This window comes from Ischnura elegans, chromosome 3 (genome assembly GCF_921293095.1).
Source record: "Ischnura elegans chromosome 3, ioIscEleg1.1, whole genome shotgun sequence".
In the NCBI taxonomy this organism is placed as follows: domain Eukaryota; kingdom Metazoa; phylum Arthropoda; class Insecta; order Odonata; family Coenagrionidae; genus Ischnura; species Ischnura elegans.
This window is the reverse complement of record NC_060248.1, coordinates 95,544,503-95,571,822: the sequence shown is the minus strand read 5'-3', so window position 1 is coordinate 95,571,822 and position 27,320 is coordinate 95,544,503. Positions and strand designations below refer to the sequence as shown.

Here is a 27,320-nt window from a genome sequence, read left to right as displayed (position 1 = left end):
TTCAAGAATAGCCCAAAAAGTTTTGGAATACAGGATCAGCAAGTTTTCCTAGAAATTATTTTTTTCCGGCTTAAATATTATTCTGATCCCCATTGGTTAATTATTATCATAAAAATTTTCCATCGTTGATAATTGTATTTGATTACAGCCAGTGAACTTACATGAAGCATAAACATTTCTAGTGGCATTGTTAAGGATTTCAAATGGTTATACAAACTCATTTATTTAAATTATTGATATCATATTATGACTTACTCATCAATTTTATTATATAAACGTAAAATTTTGTAATTATTTAAATTCTGATTTCAATTTGGGAGCTAACCACATTTTTTAATTGAATACTTTCCCCCTTTTTACAGCACGTGATCAAACTAAAATTATTATTGAAAGCTTTTACCGACCTATTAAAAAGGTGGAAGAGAAGCAGAACTAAACAAAAGATAACTGAACACCGTATCCGAGTAAAATCGATCTTTTTCTGATTGCAAATCGATCAAGTTTTAATTCATTTTCAGAAATTTCAAGGAGTCGCATAAAAGGCTTCTTAAATCTTCCTAACGAAAGAGATCTCGTTAGTGGAACTAAGCCATCCAGCAACAATATAAATACTTTTTACAGCAATCAGGCTCAAGAGAATAAAATCATTAAAAAAATCAATTGTTGTAGAATTCAATACGTGGAATCGTGACAAAATTTAGACAGTGAAGACACGCTGCTCTATTCCACAAGTATATGTAACAGAAAACTGATTTCAGCCTCTTAAGAGAACGCTAATCTCCTGCTCGCTCGGCCTTTTTAGTGACGGATTACTTACGTCAAAGTTATGCTCACTTACTCAGTAATTCAACCGGAAGGTTGGTTTGGATACGTGAGCGTAGAGCTCACCCAGGACTTAGCCACAAGCTTGTTAATTTCACTCATTCAGGGTCGGGGGCGTTCTTTTCCTTACGCCACTTCGCACACCGAGGATTTTGTTTGAAGGTTTCCGAAAGTATCACGACAGATTTGAACCCAGGACGCCTCGATAAGCAGCCAAGCACTACCCACTAGAGTACCACGCTCTCCCCAAACTTCTGTTATCATCTTGAAAATTTCGCGGGCAAACAGAGTTGGCCCTGCTCATCATTAAACACAATAAATCAAATATTTAAAAAATACGCGATTAGATAAGAGAAAATCATCCAGAGATAAAAAGCAAAATTTCAAATTAAAGATACAGGTAAGTATTGATATCGGTCTAAGTTATCTACCCTGAAAATTTCAAGATAATAGCATAAGTTTTCGGCGAGTAATCAATCTATCACCAAAAAGCATCTGCCGAACAAGAGGTATGCGTCCTCTTAAGGCCTATTTCAATTTTACGCCGGCCTTCACAGGCCGAGACCGGTAGATTATTTTGTATATTTTCCGCAACGACACATTTTTAATTGCCATATTTAAATCCTTCAAGGTTCAAGATTTCCCAGACTCCTAAAGACAAACAAAACCAATTTAACTCATGTCACTAAGCCAAAAGTATGATTTGATTCTCGCCAACCTTAATTAAGCGAAAAATTAGTTACACGTTTCTGCGTATGCGCAGGCACATAGTTCGGGGAGGGGTTTTTGGGGCTTCTGTTACCACCACCCGGAATTTTTCCCTTGTGGCGTCTATCGCGTTGTAGGTATATGCTGAGGAGACCACTATCCCAGGGGCAACTATGCTCTGCGACTCAAGTTTTCGATGAGGTTACATTTCATGATTTCTTCCAATAAATGATGATTAATTTAACTTTCAGCTCTATGCAAACGAAATATACAGATGTCTTAAAGAAATGAATATTTTTCCAATGCGTACGAATCGACAACAAAAAAAAACAGTATAGACAACTCGCAGGCATCCCAAGCACCCCCGGAGCAAATTTATGGTAACATGCTCATACGTACTCGAAAAGGATACCGCAGAATCCATTTTCTTTCTTTTCTTTGGGAGACCAGCTTTTGTGAATTTACGAAATCATTACTTAAAAGGGGAAAACTTGTCGCATATTCACAAAACGTGTACTTTATTCAATACGTGTACTTTAAAGCTATTAGATAGAAAAGCATTCGGAATCGACCAACAGAGTGTCATCGTTGACGATGGAAAATAACATTACATGAAAATAGCATACATAAATATTGGATACGATTGGAGGAGGTCCCAGATGTTACCCACAATAGCCGCGATGAGTATGAGGGCGACTCTGTCCAAAGGCAACTCTGAAAATAAAGCTGGTTTTCGGCTTTTATCAGCAGAAAAGAGGATGAAGGCGAGGTGCACTTTCGCGAACGGCAGCGCGATAGGCCCGTTATCTCACTCCATTCTAGCAATGTTTTCTCTCTGATTATGAAATCTAGTGATCAATACCGTCAGCCAGCGGCTGCAATCACAAGGCGAGTGAAAACGTACGCATTGGCGACTAGAAAGGCTCACAAGCGTTCAGTGGCGGATATACATATGGGGGGGGGGGGGGGGCGCAGGGGACACGCGCCACCCCGCTTGCGGGGGCGCCTTCATTGCCGAAAATTGCAGAACCATAATTGTAACTTTTTATGTCATAAGATGGCATTGTCCTGTACATGTGTATAATCAGTTTAAATAAAACTTTCTTAAACTCTGTATGTAACTTGATTATTTTTCATTACTATAAAAGTATATATGGCTCAAAATATCTTTTGCGCCCCCCTTGAGTGTTTTCGGTATCCGCTACTGCGAGCGATAATAATTCAGCAGTTATCCATCAAATATGCCGCACATATATTACGAATGAATAAAAATACTGCCGAAAAATTAAGAACTCTTTTAAAGGGGTGATGAAATATTCGGCGCATTTAATTTATTCATGACTCTCAATATCTTACGTATGCTCGATAGCATGGTTAACTACAATAAATTTCAAACCAAATAATGAATCAAATAATCAATTTCATTTTATCGTGTAACTAGTAACTTTGTACACGGCCATACACAGGGGTGAAAATTTATGTACACTTAGGATGAAATTCACAGTGAAAAGCAATTACTTGACTTGGCCTGGATTGGAACCCGGATCTTCCAATTGGCGATCAGATATCCCACAAGTATGCTTGATTACCGAAGATTGGTAAAAATACGGATTCTGACTAAGCCAAATGATTTTTTATAATATATATTACCTTGGTGCAAATAATAAATTTCATGTTATTAAAAAGTATAATTTAGCAATTGATAGATACCATATTTTGGGGAAAAGGCTGGTCAGAAATCCTCTACGATGGTGTATATTGCATTTTCATCACAAATTCCTCAGGGCCACAGTGCGAACGGTACCTGATAGAATATCCTGATGTAAGTTCTGAGACGCATTGAAATTTTTACCGCAGAAAGGGACATTAGTACGAAAAAATACGCAAAGACAGCATGCATGCGAGACAATATAATAAAATTTCCCTCCCTGAAACGCGGTATGGCCGAGTGACAGAGAAATTTCTCCACGCGATAAATGAAGTAAAGACATTTTTGTAAACCTAACATTAATGCTTTAATTACATGCATTAATACTTAAATGAGTATGGTTAAATCGACTTATCCTTTCGACAGATTTAATTTGGTTTTCATCCCTAACTTTTGCAGGAAGAGAGTCGATTCCGTTTTCAGTTATCAAGAAATTCTTTCTAAATAATTCACAGACATCGTTAAAATATTTTAGAGTCCCTGCAATAGCCAAAGTCGTGAAATGCCATGAAAAAATCTGTGTACCTAAGGCAAAAATAAACATTTTATCTCGATCACTCTCGATCGATTTCAGATTAGGAAATCAAGATTTTAAAGGTTTCAGAAAGAAATTAAGCCTTAAGGGGAGGCATACCTCCTGTCTTTCAAAGCTCCACCGGTCTTTTTATTGTGACGAATTACTCGCTCAAAACGTACATTTTCAGGGTACACAAAATAGGGCTAAATAAACATTTTCCAGAAGCTCAAATTTGAAAATTATGCCTACGTATTTTCTCATATGTAAATTTTATATATTTGGGGAAAGGTCTACAAATATCTACTATATATACCTACCCTAAATTAAAAGAGATAGCATTAATTTTATATGGTTAATACGTCATCACAAAAGAAAAAGTACGCCCAATCGATCACGAGGTATGTGTTATCTTAATGGCTATCGGTTCAAGAAACAAAATATTAGTCCTTTTCATGAAAATATTAAAATGTGCTCTTCTTGTTTTACTTCATCGACTGGTGACCAAAAAATCTAGGATTTCCTCAGATAGCTGATGCTATCCATGCAATTACCATAGACAACGAAAATATAATAATACCATGCCGCAAAGGAAAACAAAGACGTCTAAATTAAATGAGTGACTTTATACAAAAGGAATTAGCAACCGGAAAATTGCGGAAATGCTTTTTAAAAATAAAATCTTTCCTGGAAAACTTACGTCCGTTATATTGCCGCAATCCTATTTTGAGGCGTCGACACACAGTATTCACTATTTTATGACGCAAAAATACGTAACTCACAGAAATTTAGCGTGAGGTAGACATTTCTTTGGCAGCTGAGTGGAGGATGGTTGCCCAATTAACGCCAAGACTCCATCAATCTGTTATCCCAAGTACCGTAATTAGAAAGATTAGAACCTCCTTAATGAGCCACTACGGAAGTTCTCACCACTGAGTCAACGCAATTAATTAGTGATTAGCAAGATTGTTAGCCGATACTAGTCAAGCCACGCGATGACAAGAAATATGCATAGCTAACTTATTGCTAGTAAAGAATAAATATCGCAAATGCAGCACAAATATACAAAAGTAACTCGTCCCTTTATCTAAATTAATTCCATCAAAGAAATTAGTCCGTAAATGCGTAGAACTCTAAAATGCTCAGTAATGGATTGAGTATGCAATATTAAGTGGGCGTTAGGTAATCATAGAAAAGTGTAATACACAAATATATGATATAAAAAAATGAATTTAAAAAGTTTGACCGTAAGAACATTTGCCAATATCTACTTTTTGTAATACCAACGCAAAATTAAGCTATTAAATACATTTTAAGGGGATTTTATGCTGCAAACCCCATCAATAATGGCAAGGCAATGGAAATTATAGAAAAAAGATGCAACAATACGGGCGACAGAATCAATGTTTAGCTAAGATTTTGCGTTAACATAGCAATTTCAATCCAAGTTGAAAGAGGTAAAATTCACATTAACCAACACTAGACAGAATGGAACATTACAGAATGCACTAAATAAAATTTTCTCGAGCTGATTCCTGGGGCAATCTCTTGAATTTGTTCAAATTGAACGTAATTAAACATCTAATGAGAAAGACGGAGTAGTGGCTAATGTCGTAGATAAATACAGCCGACATAGATTCACATATTTTATCATCCAACGAACTAATGCTATTGCCGCATCGTCATTTCTTCAAAGGATTAGATTTCAAGAAATAAAGCGCTGTGCACTCATCATCATCATTAGTCAACAATCCTCAGATTGGTTTCACGCAGATCTCCTCTTTTACTTCTTTTATTACTTGTCCTATGTAGCTCATTGCACTCATGCCTGGTTAAAATGAAACGAATAATTTTTAAAAATATTATATGCATTGCTAAAATATATTTCAATGCTAAACAATAAAACCCTTGAAAATAACACAACTTTCAGCCTTTTGTGAGACATAGTACTTTCATACGTATTTAACCAGTGACGAAGGGAAGAAAATCGCCGGAACAACAAAAATACGAGGCAAGATTATAAATGACTAAATATTTTTCATTAAATTGATATGTTAAATAATTAATAAATATTTATTTGGCAGAGTCTAAAACTTCTTTTTAACCCCGTAAAAACTAGAATGCTAAAGCGACAGACTATGATTTCTTCACAATCAGGAACACAATTCTGGAGTAAAACGTGTGAGTATCAGAAAAGGTAGGCCTATGACAGCAATGAGAGCACGATTTTAAAAAGTAATAGTTCGAGCTCTCATAAAACCGATGGTACGTATTAAATCCATGATTTTAGAGATTATAACCCTGCATTCCCAGCAAGATAAAAGGTGACGATTGTTGCTGATGTGACATCACGTCTTCAACATTTTCAAGATTCGGACACATCAACCGCTTGAGTAGGGTAAAGGCCGTTGTACTCCAAGATTTTCGAGCATCTCCACAACGTGTGTAAACGCGCTAAGGCGCATTGATGATTGTACCATGTAAGACAAAAAAATACTGAAATGAATGCACAGGCACACTATATACGTAATGGATGCACGCATACAAGCCGGAAAAATATTTTCGATTAATCTATTTTGTTCAGTCACGCCGCGCTCTATGGTGCGAATATCTGCATGATTTAGGGGGTAAATAATCAAATATCCCTCGTGTGAAATGGCTTTAGAGGGAAAGTAAAAAAATCATCTCCTAATTAAGACTTCTTGAATCAAAGATTCGTTTTTTAATCACATCAATTACCTCCCTAAAATCCCAGCTCAGTATTCTCAGGGTAAAAGAGCATTGGAAGTTGCTTCACTTCTATTTTATCACCTTCCCATTCAAAGCTACGCTTTCATCGTAGCTCAATAGTGCGTGGATAAGAGACGATGAGCTTACGCAACTGGCAGGAGCATGACACACTGTAGCTTAACGACCAAAATATGACATATCAGCACTGGAAATTTCCATCTTAACAAAAAGGAATCGCTAAACATTATGTTTATTTACTTAGGTTTTCATCATTTTTTTAAATCAAGAAGTTAATGATTCATTTTTATCTAATGATAGAATATAAATGGCGAAATATACCAAGCGACGGAAAACTTCTCGACAGTAGAATTCACTGAAGACATCAACAGCCATATTCCATGCAGATATCTGGCCTTGAAGTAGCGCCATTGCAAAGTATAAGTTCCAAATTATATTGTTCATAAAATTAAACATGTAATTAAAATTGGGAAATCCTGCAAAACAAAATAAGATGTAAAACCCAATTAAAAATTATGAAAACTTATAATAAATAATTTAAATTTTAAATACATTTTTATGGTAAAATTACAAAACTTAGCCTTGGAAAACTGAAACATTTGCAGAAATTTTTTTTCTAGATGAGCAAATGAGGAAAGGGAAAACATAACACCAAAGTCTTTAAGATCGAAACAAAGGAAGGATTAGAAATATTTCTAAGAGAGTGGAAATTGAATTACCACTTGTTATGTTAATTAAAGAAGGCAGTGCTGGAAGGAAAGGGAGACTTCTAGATCACTTCTTGAACACTCCATGGAAACCTACCTTAATGGGTAGAATACTATAATAATAATAATAATGTTAATTATTACTTGGAAATTGACATTATACTACTTATACTAAAAGAATTTTAGAGCTTTGATCCAGTAAAAGCAGAAAATAAGGATAGGCGATATTTTGAGAATGTAGACCATCAATTGGGCGCAGAAAATAAGAGACGAACAAGTTTCTGGATCTGTAACTACACTAGCGACGCGTTTACAATGTGTACGCCGGGATCTTCGCTTGATTTTCCTAGCATTACAAAATATGCAACTACAAAATTAAAGAACGTGGAAATCCATCGATTATCAATAACGTACTAACCCAAACATCATTTTGTAATTCATTGAGACAGAAAAAAACATCCACTACACACGGTTAGCTAAGTTAAAAGTTGACGGATTAAAAAATTTGACATAGCTTCACAGGGGCGGATCCAGGATTTATTCTCGGGGGGAGGGGAAACAAGGATACCTCGTAATACAAAACGAACGCAATGATAATGGGACCATATTAAAAATCTTACATATTTTTTAAGGGTCTGGGGGGACACGTGCACCCGTGCGCCAATGTAGCTTCATGTGTTACTTGTCGCAAATCCATCACACCCATTAACCAAGAAAAATTTGGTATATGAAACCTTTGTGCCACTTATTAACTCCTTTGTACATAAATCATTATTGTCATTCTAATACTTGAGCACATTAACCACCTGTTCTTATATATATTGAAAACACTCCGCCAAATAAATAAAAAAGGTTTAGATCCGCTAGAAAAAAATGTTTTCTTTGCAATAATTCTGCAAACACCTTGCACACGCTAATGATAGAGACTTGAGAGGTCCTCGAGCACTCCATACTCATCAGAAGAAGAATCCGATGGTCACCTAAGAAACAAACACACGCCTGCGGGAAGGAGAGTATGCGTTGAAAATGAAGGAGGGAAGAAGGTCATTGCGGCTCAAAATAGAGGTTGAAAACAGATGGAGGAAGACGAGGGAGGAACTGAGGGACTCCCTTCTGTAACCTCTTCACACTCGACTCGCGAATCAGTCACTAGAGGTAGGCTAGAAAGATTACTTTTATGCGTCGGATACAACTGATGCTGGTGTATTTCAGACCCAATTACTGAGTAGCGATCACTTAGTACTCGAGATTCCTAGCGTCATTCACTTCTACTGACGATTCCTTACACTCGCAATTTTCAGTTGTACCTACTCTCACTTTCGACTACGGGTACTCGCAAGTACTTTGTACTCGATAATTTAGCTTTGAAATATCTCGGTACTTCCGAAAAAGCGAGAACCGATTCTTTTGTAGCGACTACAGGTAATAGGGCACATCTAAATCAGACACTCATCACGGATAGAGAAAGAAGCTCGAACGACACGGTCTCCTTCTCTCGAAGACGTAATCATAGGCTTAGGTTTTGGGAATACGGGATACGGTGTTCATTGATTGAATCCACTATGGTCGCTATAGAAGTTTTTCCATCACTGCGAAAAGTCACAAACAAATTAATCGGCTCTTTTGTAAAGTCGGTATAATTTTTGTGAAAATAAATTCTTATAAAATAGGGAAACGCCGATGAAGGCGAAGCTCTTCATATGGGGACCTGGTTTCATGGCTATTGGTTACATTATTTGAGGAAATGTGACGCTACTCGATGTGATTTTACCAGTGTTATATAAAAATTATAGAGGTACCCACAGGGGTTTTCATGATGCAGCTCATGACGTTGAAGTATTAGTGGACACTTCAACTTATTTTGGGGCCAGGAACCGAAATTATTATTATAGTATTCTACCAATTAAGGTAGGTTTCCATGGCGTACTTAAGAAGTATTCTGGGAACCTACCTTTCCTTCCAGCACTGCCTTCTTCCATACACTGGTAGGCCTACTCCCTTTCAATCTAACTAAAAATCCTATTCTCTTCCTTCCCCTCCATCGTTTACCTAGCATTCTGCCCTCTAACACCGTTTTCAACATCCCCTCTCCGCTAAGTACTCGCTCCATTTAAACCTTCTGTCTCCGAAACCGAAATAAAAACAACAAAATGATTTATTTAATAAAAAATCTGCAATAACGGGAAAAGTAGACATTAAATGCAATATACTTCAAAATAATTACAATGGATCAATATACAGTATACGTATGCGTATTACTCTCACCAAAAGCTTGTTCTTTAGAAATGGGAAGTTGCATATCAGGGAACATCCGATTCGAAGACGCTTTTGTACAATACGTTTTGACGGTGGTTCGATCCAACAGGTTTTTACAGTGGTGTGAGACGCCAAACTTGAAATGGAGTTAGGCCTCCGCAATCTTTCTACTATGCGCATTGTTAAAACTGGCAAAACTAAGATGCTGATGGCTCGGGCTGGAAGAGGTGCCTTCAACAACCCGATGCTCCCTTAAGAGCCCTCCAGGTTCCTTTGAGTTCACAAAATTTACGCCTGAATCACAGGATTATTTTTCCCGTCCCTCAGAGCGATAGATTTTCAGGGATCAATAAGGTGATCAATCGAACCATCATTTTCTGAATCGTCTCTCCCTTCACTTTTTACGTCACTTCCCGTGCTCACAACTGTCATTCCACTCTTAAGCCAAACAAGGCATTACAATCTCTGTCAGCAGCCGTGCCTTCTTATTGGCTGACAGGCGGTGCCAGCGATGATTTTCGACGAGTGAAACGTGGACTTGCCCAGTGGCGCAGCGAGGGGGGATTTCGGGGGATAAACCCCCCCCAGAGCTCAGAGAAAATTTTAAGTCTAATCCACTTTACTTAATGGATTTGTATTAGTTATAGAATAGTGTTAGGACTAATCAAATATCCCTCAGAAATCCGTAAATTCGCCATTTTGAACCATTAATCTTAAAACTTTTTCCTGCGGAGGGCCCCAGCAACTCCCACTTACCCTGGCGGGTATGCAATACCCCTGGGCCCCTAAGTATTAGCTTCGCCTAAAACCCCCCCTAGCCTTAATTCTTAGCTGCGCCCCTGCACTTGCCGACTGATGGAAGAAAGGGATTCGACATTCTATCCCTGGAGCAATTGGGGAAAATTATAGCGGGAATTAAACGATAATTTTTCCGGAATAATTGGAGAGATCACTGGAATTATCGCTCGAAAGAGATGAAAACAAAATTATCGTGAGATTCGGGATTTCTGTTCGCATCGGTCGCCTCTGTATTCGTCGCGGGACTCGACTTCCCTTCAGTCTCCCGCTGTTACTGGGCCCAAAATAGTTCTCAAACACGCCCTTCCCACTTCGTACCCGCTATCTCCTCTCGGCCATATTATCCTCTCACCCTCATTGGACTCTGGTAGAACGCTTCATAGTGATTTGGGTGGAAAAGGCGAGTAAAGAAGATCCCATCGCATCCTCGAGAGCGCGTGAACTGAATTACTTTTTTTTACGAGGTCGTGAATCTGGGAAATATTCCCAGTAGTACTTGCGTAAATGTTTTTTCTCATTGACTTTAGCTCGGAAGAGCAGGAGTATTTGGAATAACGGGGTTATCAGAAACTAAATGAATTCATCCTCAGGACAAAAACAATGAAATTGATAACCACTTGATTGATAGCATTTTAAACCATTAAAAGAATCCCTTGCGCAGAAAAAAAAACAGGATTCAATGTTAGGTGAAGTTTTTTTTGCATCTAATTAGCATGGGAGCCTTCTTATGACTAATAAGTATGGGCGATTGGCAATGAATTGGTCTGTAACAATATGTGTTTTAAGCGAACTATTTCTTGCAAAAATGCAATGGTAAATATTTATGCATACCTTCTTATCTGAAATACCTTCTTGAGGTCCTCAAAAATAGTTGTTTTTTTTTAAACTCTCCATCCGCCGAGTTTAGGAATGCAATTTGGAGGTATTTGGCAATTTTATTTTCTGAGTGAGTTCATTGTGCAGAATTTTTATACTTAAAAATGATATGCTTAGCATTGCCGTCATATTAGAGTAGAATCTAAAACGGATACGTCTGTAATTGAACTTGACGATCGTGGGAAATTATTTGCTGTCATCGGCTTAAAAAAATAAAATAATCGTTTGCATCACAGTCAGTAAAAACAATAGGTTGCGATTTTCCAATCCTCACATTGAGTTGGATATGATGCGTTATGGTATGAGAAATCGTTGCCCAAATCTTCATAACGTCGACGTTCCCGCAAATTCCACTGACTTATCAGAAGCTGAGCTATCTTATGCCTATCAGGTACCTAAAAGATATTACGTCACGATGATTCATTACTGACAACTTTTCTAAAATCAACTCAAGTCATTGTATAAAGTAAATGAATAGTAATGAGAATACAAAGCCGATGCCCGATGAAACTTTCACCAATTCAAATAATTAGAAAGAGGAATTATCTTCATAGATTTTAAACGCATAGGAAAATTTGAAGTTTATCCCAGGGTTCGGAATTTTTCTCTGACGGGACAAATCAATGGTTGCAAGCACACTTATTGCGAATGACACTGTTTTGTATTGCGTGAATCATTGAGTTTCAAGCTATTTATTTATCTTCAGGCCTGAGGACTCACTCTTGCATGAAGAATTCCCTGCCCGCACCCTTCATACAGCCGTCGTCATCTCAAAATATAATAACAACTAGCTGACCCGGCGAACTTCGTACCGCCTAAAAATCAATGAACTTACAGTTTACTTACACCATTTATAAATCAGGAGCGGCTGTATCGTTTTTAATCATGTTTAATTTATTATAATAAAATAAGGGTACAAATTCAATAAAACTACGTAAATGAGTACCAAAATTGCTTGTCAGAAAGACATTTTCTTTATTGAATCTACATAGGGTGAATCGGAGCACGTTTACGCGGATTTTTTCAACAAATTTTCTTACGTTTTAGCTTAAGAAATTTTGGGCATTGTGGTTTAATAAAGCAGTTCATGAAATAAAAATTATACGCATTCAGTTGTTGGCTATTTGCGTTATTAGCTGTAAAAAAATGTTTTTAGGTCCAAGTCTGTTGCATACACTTGGCCCATTCAGGGGGCAGGTTGACACGACCCCAGACCGACGCTTGACTGATGCTCAAAATCGTGCAAGAAAAGCCCCTATGAAGCAGCATTCGCATTAAATGACTTAAGGCGCGCCAGTTTTAGTACCTCTGTTTGGAAAAAATGCACTGCGTAAACGTATTGTATGCGTAAACGCACCACGGTGAGCCCTACACATTCGGGTTTAATGTCTTGCGTCAAGCACCTTCTGAGAAACAACAGTTTTTGTTTTGTTATCAGGCGCAAGATGAAGCGGATGAAGCTAAATAAATATAGCGAAGCAAAGCAGTGACGCAGCGAGGGGAGGTTTTGGGGGATAAACCCCCCCCCCCAAGAGCTTAGAGAATTTTTTTATGAAAGATTTTGTTATTAATATTAGGGGGACGGATGACTAACAAACAAAACATATTTAACTATTCACACAGCCGCAAAACCCACTATTTTGAACCATTTATCTAACAAAATGTCTGAGGGAAGTGCCCCCACATTTCCCGCTTACCTTAGCGAGTTTTCTATACCCTACCGACCCGTGGTATTAGCTGCGCCCAAAACCCCCTATCCTAGCTACGCACTTGAAGCGAAGGATGAAATACAGAGGATGGTTTATCGACTCGTGAACATAGCACGATAAATTGACCATGAGAAAATCATGGGTTTTCATTAGCACATGAGCACAAACAACACAAAAACTGAAAGAATGACCATGCGATTTTTTAATCGTTATCACGAATGCAACACGAATTGTAAATTGAATACGTTTTAGCTCAAAAGGGCATATGAGTTGAGATCATGGAATCTACGGAATGAGGACTTCCTAACCTTTGAATTTTCCTTTGAGTAAAGTTGCATGAATCACATTCATCACCAATTTTTTTAATGATCAAACACGTTCCGTTGGATAGTTATGGTTGGTTTAGGCTTCGAAAGATCATGAGCACAGAAACTACATTTTTCTGTAAATCGTGCCTTGGTAAGCCAGGTACGTCCAAGGACTTAAAATATTCAGATAGATAGTTGGTGATTTCGTCTTCGTTTGTTACACATTTAAAAGATTCGAATCCATGCAGAGTACGAACTATTTGAATTTACCTCGTTTTAGTCATCCACATCTTCGTTCTTGCTCGCTAAATCAACCATCTTTGATTCTTTTGGTGATCAATCATATTCTGGAACTCTTTGTTGATGAGCAAACTACTCGATTCCTCGACAGGAACACGGACATTACCGTTTGTCAACAATTGCTTGGAGATTTGTTTACAAACACGGTAGTGAAGTGTCAACTCGAGCTGGGCCACGGCTGGGCTTACAATCAGCTCGAATTAAATATTAAAAATGTAATTTCAATTTAATTAATATTTTGAATATATTTAGTAATTAAAATGTTATATTGTTACTAAATTCAGTTATTTAAGTGGTAAAAACAAAACTAATTATTTTATTTGTAGTTTTGACCGACTTATCAATTGTTGTGTTACTATAACTCCTAAATGCATGTCCATAGGAAAGAGATGAATTTTTTTTGTGACATTATCCTTTTTTTAATGGCCTATATGTTAACCCCGCCTGTGACGAATCCAAAGAACCAAATCTCATTGAAATCGGTGCAGCCGTTCTCGAGTTATAAGTGTTCTAACTAACACGATTTTCGACTTTCTTTTATATATATAGATTACATTCGCAGCGCGCATTTCTATGCTTGGGATTAGGTAGACTAACACCATAGAGTAAGTATATACTTACTCTATGCTAACACCCACAGAGGCAGGTCAGCAAACGAGAGAACTCCCTTCGCATGGACTGGAGTCAGAGCAGTGATTAGGTATAATACATTTCTGTCAGATTATATAAGGTTTATGAAACACAAGGGAATGACCGCATTATATTCGAGGGCAAAAAATTATTCCATAGATTCAAATAATGCTCCTTATCTGACGTAATAAGGTCGCGATTACGTAAGTAAATATCTCTTCCAGGACATTCAGAGAAAAAATATACCAGAACAGAGCTACGTAAACCTATAGTAAACAATACATCGAAGATATAACGTCATGGTGATTCATTACTGACAACTTCTCAAGAGTAAAATAAATCCTTTTCGGCAAAGCGAACAGGCTTAGATTCCGCAGCACATTTTTAGAAAATAGTTAGTCATTCACAATGAAATTATCAAATGAATCTCCCAGTGTCTGTCGTGTCTATTTAAAAAATTGTACGAGTAGTAATTTGTGTTATTTATATGTTATGATCCCACGGACTCTAACTATGTTATTTTCTTTCGCCAACTGTGGAAGTCGCGTATTCGTACATTTTACGATCAATCTTGGGAATGCTATTAAAGATAGCGACTTGCTGTTTTCTCTATATCATCATCACTGGCTAACAATAAGATTGGTTTGACGCAGCTCTCCAACCATTTCTCCTATCAGCTAGTCTTTTCACGCCTACGTATTTCTTCTCTTTCACATCTTTCTTTGCCTGTTCCATATTTTTGTTCGAGGTCTTCCTTTTCCGTCCTGGTCATCCACTTGTCCGTCAACGATTGTCTACATCAGGCCATCATATCTCAAGATGTGGCCTATAAGGTTGTTCCGTCTCCATATTAAGGTTTTCAAGATCTTCTCTCTAATCTTCTCTCATACTCCTCTTCGGAATTTCTCTATACATAAAGGATATCTTTTGTCAATCGAGTTAAACAAAATAACTTTCGACCTCTTCGGCTCGGCGGTTCAATTGGAATTTTCGGGAATGGAAATGTCCACGAATATTACAAAAGAAGATCCTCACGTCGCCCTCTAAAAGTGTTGTCACCCACCGTGCATTTAACCCTTTCACTGCTGTGGACGTACCTAGTACGTCCGCAGGGCAGACTGCGGTGGACGTACTTTTTCTTCCTCCTCGCCATGCGGTCAGCACTTTCGCCGAAGCACTTCGAAGGGACCCACTAATCAAGGACCCTTTCCTCGACGAACTCACCCACGCAGGACCGTCTCATCGGCCCTACCAGCGGGGGCCCTACCTCCGGAAAAGTGACCGCTCTGACTGCAATTTGAAAATCAATCAATCAATCCGATCATCACAATATGATCGTTTTCATCGCACTCCTGCCAATCAAGCAATCAAGTACGTCTTTGAAACGTGTTTCTGCGATGAAAAATAATGATTTTGTTAACTTTGATATAATGGCCGTTTTCCGGTGGTCCGCAGCCACGTTTTGTTGCAAAGTTAACAAAATCGTTATTTTTTATCGCAGAGACACGGTTCAAAGACGTACTTGATTGCTTGATTGGCAGGAGTGCGATGAAAACAATCATATTGTGATGATCGGATTGATTGATTGATTTTCAAATTGCAGTCAGAGCGGTCACTTTTCCGGAGGTAGGGCCCCCGCTGGTAGGGCCGATGATACGGTCCTGCGTGGGTGAGTTCGTCGAGGATAGGGTCAGGGATTAGCGACCCTTCGGAGGGTGTACCACACCCATCCTGGAAGTACCTGCTCCATGGGCCCAGGAAACGCATTTTAACATTTTCGCCGCATGTGAGGAGAAGGTTTCCGGAGATTGAACAGCAGTGAAAGGGTTAAATCGGTATACAGAAATCGCCACTCGTGTCGTAGATGGACAAATTGATCCGAGTTTCACGGGTAAATAAGGTTAAATTAAAGATATAAACCGAAATTTATGTACATGACGATGTGATCTATCAAATTCATTTCTTTAAAATGCAATTCCTCGCAATGGCAAACATTATACTGCAAAATATTGGATAAAGTGGGTGTCATTGCAATTATCAACTCGCTGCGGGCATTTTTGAAAACCAATTAAAATGCGACCGAAGTGGCAACAGAAATCAGCGTTCTTCGGGACGGAATTGGGCCTCCTCTATGCATTCCCCTTGGAAATTTCAGTGAGAACAGGAACTTCTATGGAGAAGAATGGAGAGGGTGAAATGGACGGAGAGGAACGACGAAGTGCTGGATGTGGTTGGCGAGGAGAGGCAGCTTTTAGATGAGATACGCAGGAGACAGAAGGTATGGATGGAGTTAGTGTTTAGCGGTGAGGGGATGTTGAAAATGGTATTGGAGGGTAGGATGTTAGGGAAACGAGGGAGGGGAAGGAAAAGAATAGGATTTTTAGATAGATTGAAATAGAGTAGGCCTTACAGTGAATTAAAGAAGGCAGTGCTGGAAGGTAAGGGAGGCTCCCAGATCACTCCTTGAATACTCCAAGGAAACCTACCTTAATCGGTAGAATACTATAATAATAACAGGAACTTCTGCAGAAAAATCCTAGACAACTCACACGTCCTCAAGACGCTTTCCTTTCGCATGTTTCCCTTTATGGCGCCCAAGGATCCTGCCAACTCCTCCGAGATACGTGCGATCAATGGGCGCTCCCAAATCCCTCTGCCTACACTTATAGCACTCTCCACCGCAGCCCTTGAAAGCCCCTGCGGCCGCCGTAATACCGAGGGGTAGATAGAGAGGCCACCCTGTGCATAACACGTGCTCCCAGCGGGGAATAACCGACTCGACGAATTCAACTTTCCCCCGAATCGTTTCACCTTGGAGAGATGGAGACCTAGGTGATTGACTCGAATCAATAAGGTGACAAACTTTGCAGGCTTCGCGGGGATAACCTAACACGGCAGGTCTCATGGAACATTCTCGCGGGGGCACGAGGTAAACTGAATTTACTTTTAAGATCGAGATGTCAACATATGAAGTCATTTTCAGGACCATTTCGGCTTTCAATTGGGAACGGTGCATAAAAAGTGCGAATAAAACTATTGCAGAGAGAATCATCAAAAAACATTTACATTTCGCACGACATATAAATTGTAATTTCGTACAAATAGAGAGAAACATTAACGCATCATGTTTTCTCCGCACTAGCAAATATTTGTACCATCAAGTCCATATTTTATTATATTTAAGGTTTAATTTACTTTATGCACGGTCTGTTTTTTTCTAAATGTTGCAGTGGCATTGTTTTATCTTAATTTTTTACTACATAGGCATTACCTTTTAATTCTGACATTGGCAATGAGTGAGGTCGAATATGAGCCTTAAAAGCCGCAACTTCGCTCCAATAACATGCTATTTTTACCAATCAGTGCATTGATATTTCACACAGGTACAATAAAATAAAGAAATACATTGCAGGAAAGGCAGTTACATAAAATGACTATATGGCACTACTCTATTACCAACTGCTTATAAATGACCATGACATAAGTTAAGATGCAATTCCTTCACAATAATACTACGACTTTAGGCCACAATCTCGACAGGTGGCAAGCATGGTTCTACCTAAATAGATGTAGATAAAAAATATGTTTTACTTGAGAAAATATTGGTTAAATTTAAGATGACATTTTCAGAATTACTGCACTTTCTACATTCACCATTCGCGATTCATGAAAGCAACCATAATCCTAGGCAATAGCTAATTATAAAAATAGCAACAACATATAACAACATACCATTGAAAGACCAATCTGGCTGCTCAAAGACGTCTTGGCAATGAAAGAAAAGGTTACTATAAAAGTTATGAAGGAAAGATGCGCATCGAAGGCGAGTAGAGACCGTGAATATTATGGCCGAGAGATCCCCGACGATAAGGCGGTCCTGGGTTTTGATGGGGACTCTCCAAGGTAATTTCTCACTTTCAACAAATGATGCACGCGTAAATTCCGATTGTATCATTTATTTCCGAAGCATGAAAACAAGCCTTTAATTATTGGGGCCATGCCACGGAAACTGGCTCCACACTTTTCTTTCTCCGTGCGTCCTAATCGTTTGATGGTAATCTTACGCTTAGCGCATTTCATTTATTTTGATAAATTATTCCAAATATTTTTCGCCGTTTCTTAGATGATGTTGTCTCCGATAGATTCCTCCGCATCATCTGGAAGAAAATAAAAGTCGCCCAAACACGCCCAAAACCTCCGAGTTTTTCCTATCACTCCACTTTCCAAACTATCAGGACTTGTTATTTATTTTACAACCTATTTTATGGACTACGACTAAAAAACACCCACTACCAATTTCATCACCTCCACTCAGCGGCAAGGTTAGAAACCTTCAGTTCAAAGTGATCCTTGGGGTTGAAATTAAAGCTCCAAACTGGTCACATTTTAGGATACGATGAAAATACTGGGGAGGCACCACTTGCCTAGGGAATAGGTTTTCACGCAACCACCGAGCTGATCTTGAATGGGATTAATCCCTATTTTAACAGATTTTCTATAAAAGCAAACTGATAAATCTCAAGTCTCGTAATCATCATAGTTAGCAGTCATTAATTCGAATATTGGTTTGATGCAGCTATCCATCCAGAAGAAAATCTTTTAAAACCTAATTTTTTTTCTGTTTACATCCTTCATCGCCTGCTATATGCATGTTATCAACAGACTTCTCCTACTCCTCTCAGAACTTTCGAATCACTCACACGATCTGCCCATTTGGTATACACCATTATTCTGCAAGACCACATTTCGAAAGCGACCAATCTTGATTTCCCCTCTGCAGTCATCGACAGTATCCTCAGTACCACAAAGAAGAATGCTCCAAATGCAAATCCTAATTAATTGCATCCTTACTCCAACGCCCATATTCTCAACTGCTAGGAGAAATTATTGTAATGCATTCGTAAAATTTCGGAAGCAGTACATTACGGCCTATAAGAATGACGCCTGACACTACTTTTTACCGTGCCGAACTCTGCGCCGCCGACAAAGACAACTGGCCCACGCCTAGTATGCTCAAAATATTATCGTGAATCTTTCAAAACTCATTCGATAATGCATACTTTGGAATGCCCATAAGAATAACGCCTGTTACTAATTTTTACCATGCCGAGCTGTGCGCCGCCTACAAAGACAATTGGTCCACGCCTAGTCTGCTCAAAATATTATCGTGAATCTTTCAAAACTCACAATCAGTCGATAATGCATATTGTAACTAAATATGTAATTTTCTCTTCACTACGACCAGGTCTTAATTAATTAGGTCTTTGTTAATTTTGAGCCGTTAATGGCCGCCGCACGACGCAAAAATTATATTCAAACGCTGCGGCGCGCCGCCGCCACAACCAATCCAACGGTCGCCGCTCAGGTCTATTAACTATCACTTACAAAGAGAGAGAAAGAGAGTGGTTTTCCGGAATGAAAACATTTTGCGGAAAAAGTAGAATACCCATCTACCCGATTGACTGCCGCATTCTAAAGCAGGGGTATATAAGCTATAGCCCGCGAGCCACATACGGCCCGCCAGGCCTTCTCATCTGCCCAATGAAGACCTTTTTTATGTACGGAAAAAATAAGGATTTTTGTTAGCCAATAACAGCCGTCTCTCACGGGGACGGATACTGAACGGACGAAACATCATGTTTTGATTATTTTTTATTGGACCTCGAGTGTGAATTTAGCCCTCAGGACCGCAGTTAGATAGTTACTTCAGCCCTCGAGATGAAAAATTTGGCAACCCCTGGTCCCTTGAAAACATAAAGTTTCCTCGGATGACAGAACCGAAGACAATTATCAAGATTATTGCCGTAAATATAAATGTCAGAACATCATAATTTTCCAGCTAAATGACGAAAGAAATATGGCGAAATATCACTACAAGGACTTGGTGATGGAAAGAATGGTGCATGCATTTAAACACACAGATGTGCCACCAGACGATGCAGGAGTAACTGATACACACGTTTCCGGTCACGCGCTCCCCACTATGCAATCCGGTTCTAAACTTCTTTGACTCGCCAAGATCAGCATTTTAATTCAAAAGGACATCCCAGTGAGGCCAACCCTTATTCCAGTTCAGGAAAAGAAGCGTGGATCTTTTCAAGCTGGTAATACAGCCGACGAGACTCGGCAAACAAGTTTATTGCACGCAGTTTCGTCGCCGGAAATTTTCCTAGAGATAAGGAGTCCGTGAAAATGGTGTATGAGGACCCAAGCGCCTCGTCGGTCTAAATTTTTTTCCCCACATCGCGGAATCTGGAGTCTATAGAATTCTGCCGGGATCCCTTCCAACGAAGTCCGCAGGAAGGAGGAGACGGAAGTGGATGGGGAAAACATGGATTCCCAACCGTGATAGACAGAAATGTGGAGATACAAACGGATTTGAAGACCAATAGCATGAGGCATAAAGTGACGGAAAAGATCGAATTGACTACATTGGCTGAAACCACCACAACTATATCGAAATTACGGAATCATGAAACTAGAATAAAAATCTTAACACAGCTATAAAGTATCACTCGCTACCGACTTATTCATACCAAGGAATTAAACACAATTTTTTAAAGAGAATTCTTGCTCAACCCACCATAAGCAATTTTTTTCTCAGGTGTTTCGGTTCCACACCACTATTATCACTCAAATTCCTCATGTTTTACTTCTGTTCATCAAGGTGAAATTTACCCTCTATATCGCATAGCTTATTTTGTGCGCACCTCAAGTATAAATGTAGAGTTTTACACGGACCGTACCGAACTACTTTGGAAGGGGCTGTTAACATTGGTTTAAGAAAAATTTGCATTGGCCCGAGGATAATTTTAAAATTTTTGGAGAATGCGATATAATTAGCAAGCCACCGAAATTCTACGTAAGATTATCTCCAACGAATCGAGTACCCCAAACCCTCTATGGCCAAAAGACGTTTGAGATAAAGTCATAAATATTCCCAATAAAACTGGCGCGCGTACTGACATACCTTTCAAAGTATCCTTCAAATTATCACTGTAGCTCTCTTCTTAACGCCACGACTAGGTTTTAAAATAGAACTTTGAATTCTAAAAGGGGAACGAGGATGAATTTGTGATTCACGGCTACAATCCCGTCATCCCAGTCGTCCAAAGACTTATTCGTTTATTTGGTTTACATTAAAATAAGAAGTTGAGGTGAAAATTTCTTTATGCTCTCGGCTGATCACAAACCTTCTCAGATAAGTACTTATGGAAGTCCTCACGTATTTTTTTTTCAACCCGCAGAGAGTTCCAAGGATAAGGAACCAAAAATATGTCAAATTAACGTTTTCTTCAGAAATTTTGAAAAAAGTATTATTGCTTGAAAATTCTGCTTCGGCGGCAGAGCAAAAGCATCGTACGTACCGCAAAACCATAACACATTATTCTGACGATTGCCAAGGCCGTATCGAGCGGGGGAGGAGGCAAATATTTAACCACTAGCGGATTCAGGGGGCGGGGCTGACGCCGTCATTCCTGGGAAATTGAAAAGATAGTTTTTCTAGATGATCTTCATTGAATCCTAACACTTTATCAATTTAAGAATAAATGTCTAAAATAACTATAATTATCTAACAGCCACTTGTCTATGCAACTCAGGCGATCGGGTTGGTGTGGTGGCTAGAATGTTGGCGTCCCACCCGGCGGGCTCGGGTTCAAATCTCGGCAGTGGCAGAGAATTTTCAGAGATAGCCGGATCCCTGCTTGAGTATTGTGTGGAGAACGTTTCAAGCGCAACACTCCGTCCGTCGGATGGGACGTTAAGCCATGGTCCCCTTGGCGCCTTTCGTTAAGAGCAGGCTAAAGCCGACGCCGGGTTTCTCTCCACCCTTCCTTCCATACCTTTCCCTCATGGCGCAAATGACCTCAGCTGTGTGCCGCCTCCTCCAAATACCATACCATACCTATGCATCTCAGACGCAATTATCGTTGAGAGGTGCTGCATACCTCCTTGGCGCGATGAGAAGTAATGATTTCCATCCAAAACAACGAGGATTTTAGAACACATAAACTATTGGGGGGGCTAGTTAGGAGCAACCTATCCAAAAGAGCACTCATCGAAATGCAATCCCACTGCAGGTAAAAATTCCCCCTCCGCTAAAACCCGATCCCCCGAAATTCCCTCTCCGATTAAACCTCCGACGAAAAAGGTTTCTGGCAATGACCTCGGCGATCTAATTCGCCTATAGGAAGCAGATCACAAGAACTGCATTTGCACTCGTGCTGACGGAACGAAAAAAAATTATTAGTCTAAGTTTTCATTTCAAGAAAAGTCTCATGTGAGGGGTAGGCTATGGGACCGTACTTAACTTAAAATGCTGCTAGTGTTTACAACATCGAATCAGTGGAAAACTGAGAGAAGGGTGTATAAGTTCCGGCCCAGGGCTATAAATAATAAAATTCGGTTGGATTTAAATTGAGCGGCGCCTCAGGGCCCCAACCATTTTGATACGTCATCATGCAGAATAAATCATTTAACAGATTTATAATGCAATAACTTAGCGGTCTCTTCGACCTGTAGTCCAAGCTCCTGATATTATGGATGGGTACTCCATCGAGCAGGGGTGCGAGCCTACCCCGACTACAATGCTTATATCCTTTATCCTTCCTCCCCCTCCCCCCCCAAAGCAAAAACCTCTTCCTGTATGCATTTTAAAATTCCTCGATATTTGTATCCTCCCTCAAATTTTACTTGAGGCGCAACTTGCCCCCCAGCCTAACCACTCTACCAGTTGCTCTATGTCAGCCCTACCAAGCTATGCGAACAAGGACGTCCCCAGGTTTGGTATTTAAACCCCTCAGTGCATAGGGATTATCATGCGCCTCCCACATCCAGTAGATTTGGACAGAGAGAAATTTAAAAGAAAACACTTAGAGGAGGCAGACCCTCTACCAACCCCTATGCTTATGAAATTAACGAAAGGCGTGATGTGAGACATTAAGTACACTAAATATGGTTGTTAAAAAAATTCTTTTCCGTTTGACAAATGGGAATTCTTAGGATAATTTTATTAAGGCCAATATTGTGAACCAGGTATAAATTATTACTCTCTTTTTATTCTATAAATAACTAAAAACATTTTCCTACATCTATCACTGCAGTTCATGCAGAGCTTATTCACAAAATCTATAATCCAAGATCAGGGTCTCCGAGGACTGGACCGAGGCTGGTGGTAAAGCACTGATTGTACTGGTATGCGGGATCTCCTAGCAATAATTGCTAGGGGCATGTTCCCCTCTGTTACTAGGTCTTAATGGCTCTCCCCCTCGTTATGAGCGATAGATGATCAAAGCTGGGCACTTTTTTAAAACCCCACCTTTGTTTTCGGGGGAAAAGGTTTAATGACCAAACCCCCAAATCACCCTTAAAAACATGCCATACTTTCTCAACGAAGCAGATCAACAACCACTGATAAGTTTTCTATAGTCCGTAAATTTAGTAAATAACTAAAATAAAATTATAAACACAATAATAACCAATGCAAATGATTATTACAAAAGGAAAAAAAACAAGAGCTATAAAAAAGACTTTGGGCCTGTGGGGTTGAATCGCCGACCCTCTGGAGTGGTAGGGGGGAGGAGAGGCCCCTACAAAATAAGGTTCATTGGCAACTTCGCCAAACAGGTATCTCGATATGGCAACCGAAACATTTTGGGTGTTAAAATCTTTAAGCCCGATACACCACAGTCAAGGCTCTTCAGTTGACAAAAGGTAGGATGAAAATACAGAAAATAAGAGGAGGTAGAGAATGCAGGCAAAGCACTTATTGAACACTAATCAACTCAATAAACCCGCTGTCTTCATGCTCGAGTCGAACAGCGAGACCTTCGCAAGGGAAGGTGAACAGAATTGGTATTGTACCATTAGAATTAATGTCAAGAGTGGAGAGCAACACTTATGAAGTCCTCAGTCCTCCTTTTGTGCAGACTGAAATATTATGTACTCTAATGATATTTTCCATAAATTCATCGAGTGCAATTACGGCACCACAAGAAATTTTAGCACCCGCCATTATTCAACCTCACGATTACTATCATCATGTATTATTATTAGAATCACAGACATTGATAATTAGCTAATATTTACGTTCAACATGATAAACTTTGTCGTACTTACTCCATATGCTCCCGGAATAGGACCAAATTGAAAGTGTAGGCAAACATACTAGAACATATTTTTGAAAGTGTATACAATAAACTTCTACCGTCATCGATACCCACATGCTTTCACGAATTTTGAACAATATCCATGAACGTTCAATGAATTTAGATAATACAAATTAACGAAATTATACATCGATGACAGAAACCATATATAGTTAAGCAACTTGTGATCACTCGGCAAAAAGGAGAGGAAACATAATAAAAAACAAATTTCTTGATACTATAAATAAAAATCGCACTAAAAATGTCGAATCTCAAGGTGATAATTGAGTACCAAGACACATGACAAACCTTTCTCCTTGTGTAAGGTCTACTGATAAAGATTCTTAGCAGTTCTTACCTGTGCTCAGCTTTCCTGTACCACTTTTTGCAAGCACCAAATTGGTCTCCAGATGTTGATGTGAGGCTAGGAGATGGAGTTTGACATCGGCAAGGTGTACCAGGGGTATAGTCGTTCTCCATCTCAGGCGATTCACGATCCATCTTTCTAGTTAATATATTGTATGTCCTGTAACACTGTAGATATATGACTGGACTCATTTGAATGAATAAACGCAATGGATAAAGCATGCTTACACAAACACTTTAGTTTAATAGGTAAAACCCAGTAGGTAGAAAACGATAGGCATTTTCTGAAGTACACAGTGAACGAACTAGGTGCCCAGGAAAATCCTGCTTCTACAATCAACAGATACTCAATGACAAACGCTAGGAACTAGCACGGGAATCCTGCAGCAAAGGGGTGGGAATGTGACACAGCAAATCCAATTATCATACTTACGCTAATATTTCAGTCTTTCCTTCAAAAAGTTTACATAAAATAGCCTTATATAAAATCAACCGCACACTAGCAGACAATACTGCAGCTGACGCATTCCAGAACAAATGACTGCCGCAATCCGAATTTCAGATAAGGTGATATCACCCCAAAGTATAATAACAAAAATTGAATTTCCCGGCGGAACTAATTTGAGCATTGCGTCGTTCAATAAATTTGTTAAATACTCATCTAAAGATAGTTACTTATAATTGAAAGTTGTTTACTTCGTGACACTGGATATTTGCAGTTATATTCGAAAATGGTTTATTTTAGTTAATGCACAGGGAATACATCTTACCTTACGTGTTTCAGAAAATCAATACGGCATTCAGAATACGGATTCCCAGTTTTAACATAGGAAAAGTTATTCCTGTTATTATCTTTCAAGGAAAGCATTTTCACGCTCACGAAGTAAACATTGGTGTCTCTTCCTGTTATGCATACCGAATGATAGCAATCGCATCAGCTGTCACAATACAGGCAAAAGCATAGGAAACAGGTTTCAATGCGTAAACTAAATGCGTAGCTGGTGTTAATATTACCAATTGGATAGAAGGGATTGTCAAGGTTTTCATCGTTTTAATCTAGGTGTCTGGTTTTAACTTTCACTCTCCCGAGCGGAACAACTCTTGCATCCGGTTCGCACTCATTGAGAGTTTATCGCCATCGCGGATTAGTTGGTGGAGAATCAAGCGCATACGTGGCATGAAAAGACGTTTCACCAGCTGAGGATTAATCAGCAAATCCATAAAAATGAGAACTACTTCGATTTTGATGTTGGCAACAGTGCCACTGTATATGTCGCTAGCGTCGGTGTTGTCACATGAGCCGGCAAGCGTCTTATCGGAGAGAAGCCCTAACGCAGCAATTAATAGTTTATCAAAAATGGAACAACATGGTGTAGTACCAGACGTTATTGATACTGTACCACAAGGAGTGTTGCAGGTAAAAGGAATATGAATAGTATATTCTTTAGATTGTATATTTATTATTTAATCATACGTAGAATAGAATCCCTGGGAATCAAGTAGCAGTTATTTATGTCATGGCATTTTCGTGCAGGTATCCTATGGGAGTAATAACGTCAATCTTGGTAATGAGCTTACACCTACCCAAGTAAAGGACATCCCAACGGTTACGTGGGATGCTGAAGGCGATGCATTTTACACGTTGTGCATGACCGGTAATATATTTTTGTGATTTCTCTGAGCACTTGGCGACTTAATGGGCGAGGATTCGCTCTCTGCCACGGTGTGATCTTCCTACAGATCCAGATGCTCCCAGCCGCCAGGATCCAAAATTTAGAGAATGGCATCATTGGCTTGTTGGTAACATTCCTGGATCAGACATTGCTGCCGGAGAAAACTTGTCCGAATATGTAGGCTCAGGTCCTCCTAAGGGCACTGGTTAGTTGAGAGTTGATATGCTTCCAAATAGAAATGAAGATGATTTTTTATTCGAGATTTTGAAGATAATATACAACCTTTTCTCAGGTCTTCATCGCTATGTTTTCTTGCTCTACAAGCAACCTAAAAAACTTACTTTTGATGAGCCTCGCCTTACAAATAGGTAATCATGTTATTGTTTATGTATTTCTGATGACAAGGAAGTAATTTCAGCACAAAATAATTATTATTCTCTCATTTTCAGATCTGGAGATCACCGAGGAAAGTTCTCCATTCGTAACTTCGCTAAGAAATACAACTTGGGTAATCCAATTGCCGGCAACTTCTACCAAGCTCAATGGGACGATTATGTTCCCAAACTCTACGAGCAGCTTTCTGGGAAGTGAGTGCAATTTCTGAGATTTGTTATTCTTATGAATATGTTGTCATTAATATAAGCTTGGGTCGTGATTTCTGTACTCTGATATATTGTCATAGTCGGAATAAAAACTTTACTTAAGCATTGAAGTAGGCGTATAACTTGCTTCTTTGTGGTCTTATAAATTCAGTCATTGTCTACAATTGGTGGTGGCCTTTGATGCCCTATTCTAATAAAATTTCACATCTGTAGTTCATTACAGAATTTCTACCAGTGGTTGAAATTCTGTAATTGTGTTTTGCCAGTTTTTATCACTTGCTAAGTTGTAACTTACAGTTTCCCATGCTTTGTAATATACTGATAACCGAAGATTTTCTCCTGATGTTATGACCATTTTGGGTTGTCACATTCGTTCACTAGAAGTGAAAATAACCTATCTTGGTTTGCCCATTGGTAATCAAAGAATCAACTGAATTAAGCTTTGTT

General features: G+C 39.1%; 2 protein-coding genes across 3 annotated transcripts in view; one reads left to right on the top strand and one right to left on the bottom strand.

Annotated features, from left to right (window-relative positions):
* Positions 1–25,124, bottom strand: part of LOC124156169 (cytosolic purine 5'-nucleotidase) — a 207,768-nt gene extending 182,644 nt beyond the window's left edge. The window contains exons 1-2 of one of the 2 annotated variants that reach the window (XM_046530534.1): positions 25,032–25,124; positions 24,591–24,766 (exon numbers count right to left, since the gene is read on the bottom strand). In XM_046530534.1, coding sequence (XP_046386490.1) covers positions 24,591–24,733 — 143 coding nt within the window. In that variant the 5' untranslated portion in view covers positions 24,734–24,766; positions 25,032–25,124. The remainder of the gene's footprint in view (positions 1–24,590; positions 24,767–25,031) is intronic. The other variant, XM_046530535.1, reaches the window with a different exon arrangement.
* A 255-nt stretch (positions 25,125–25,379) lies between these two features.
* On the top strand, positions 25,380–26,983 carry LOC124156171 (protein D3-like). Its single transcript, XM_046530539.1, has 5 exons — positions 25,380–26,015; positions 26,133–26,253; positions 26,339–26,476; positions 26,564–26,639; positions 26,721–26,983. The coding sequence occupies exons 1-5, from the start codon at positions 25,824–25,826 to the stop codon at positions 26,860–26,862; spliced, it is 669 nt and encodes a 222-aa protein (XP_046386495.1). The 5' UTR covers positions 25,380–25,823; the 3' UTR covers positions 26,863–26,983.
* Positions 26,984–27,320: the final 337 nt, after the last annotated feature.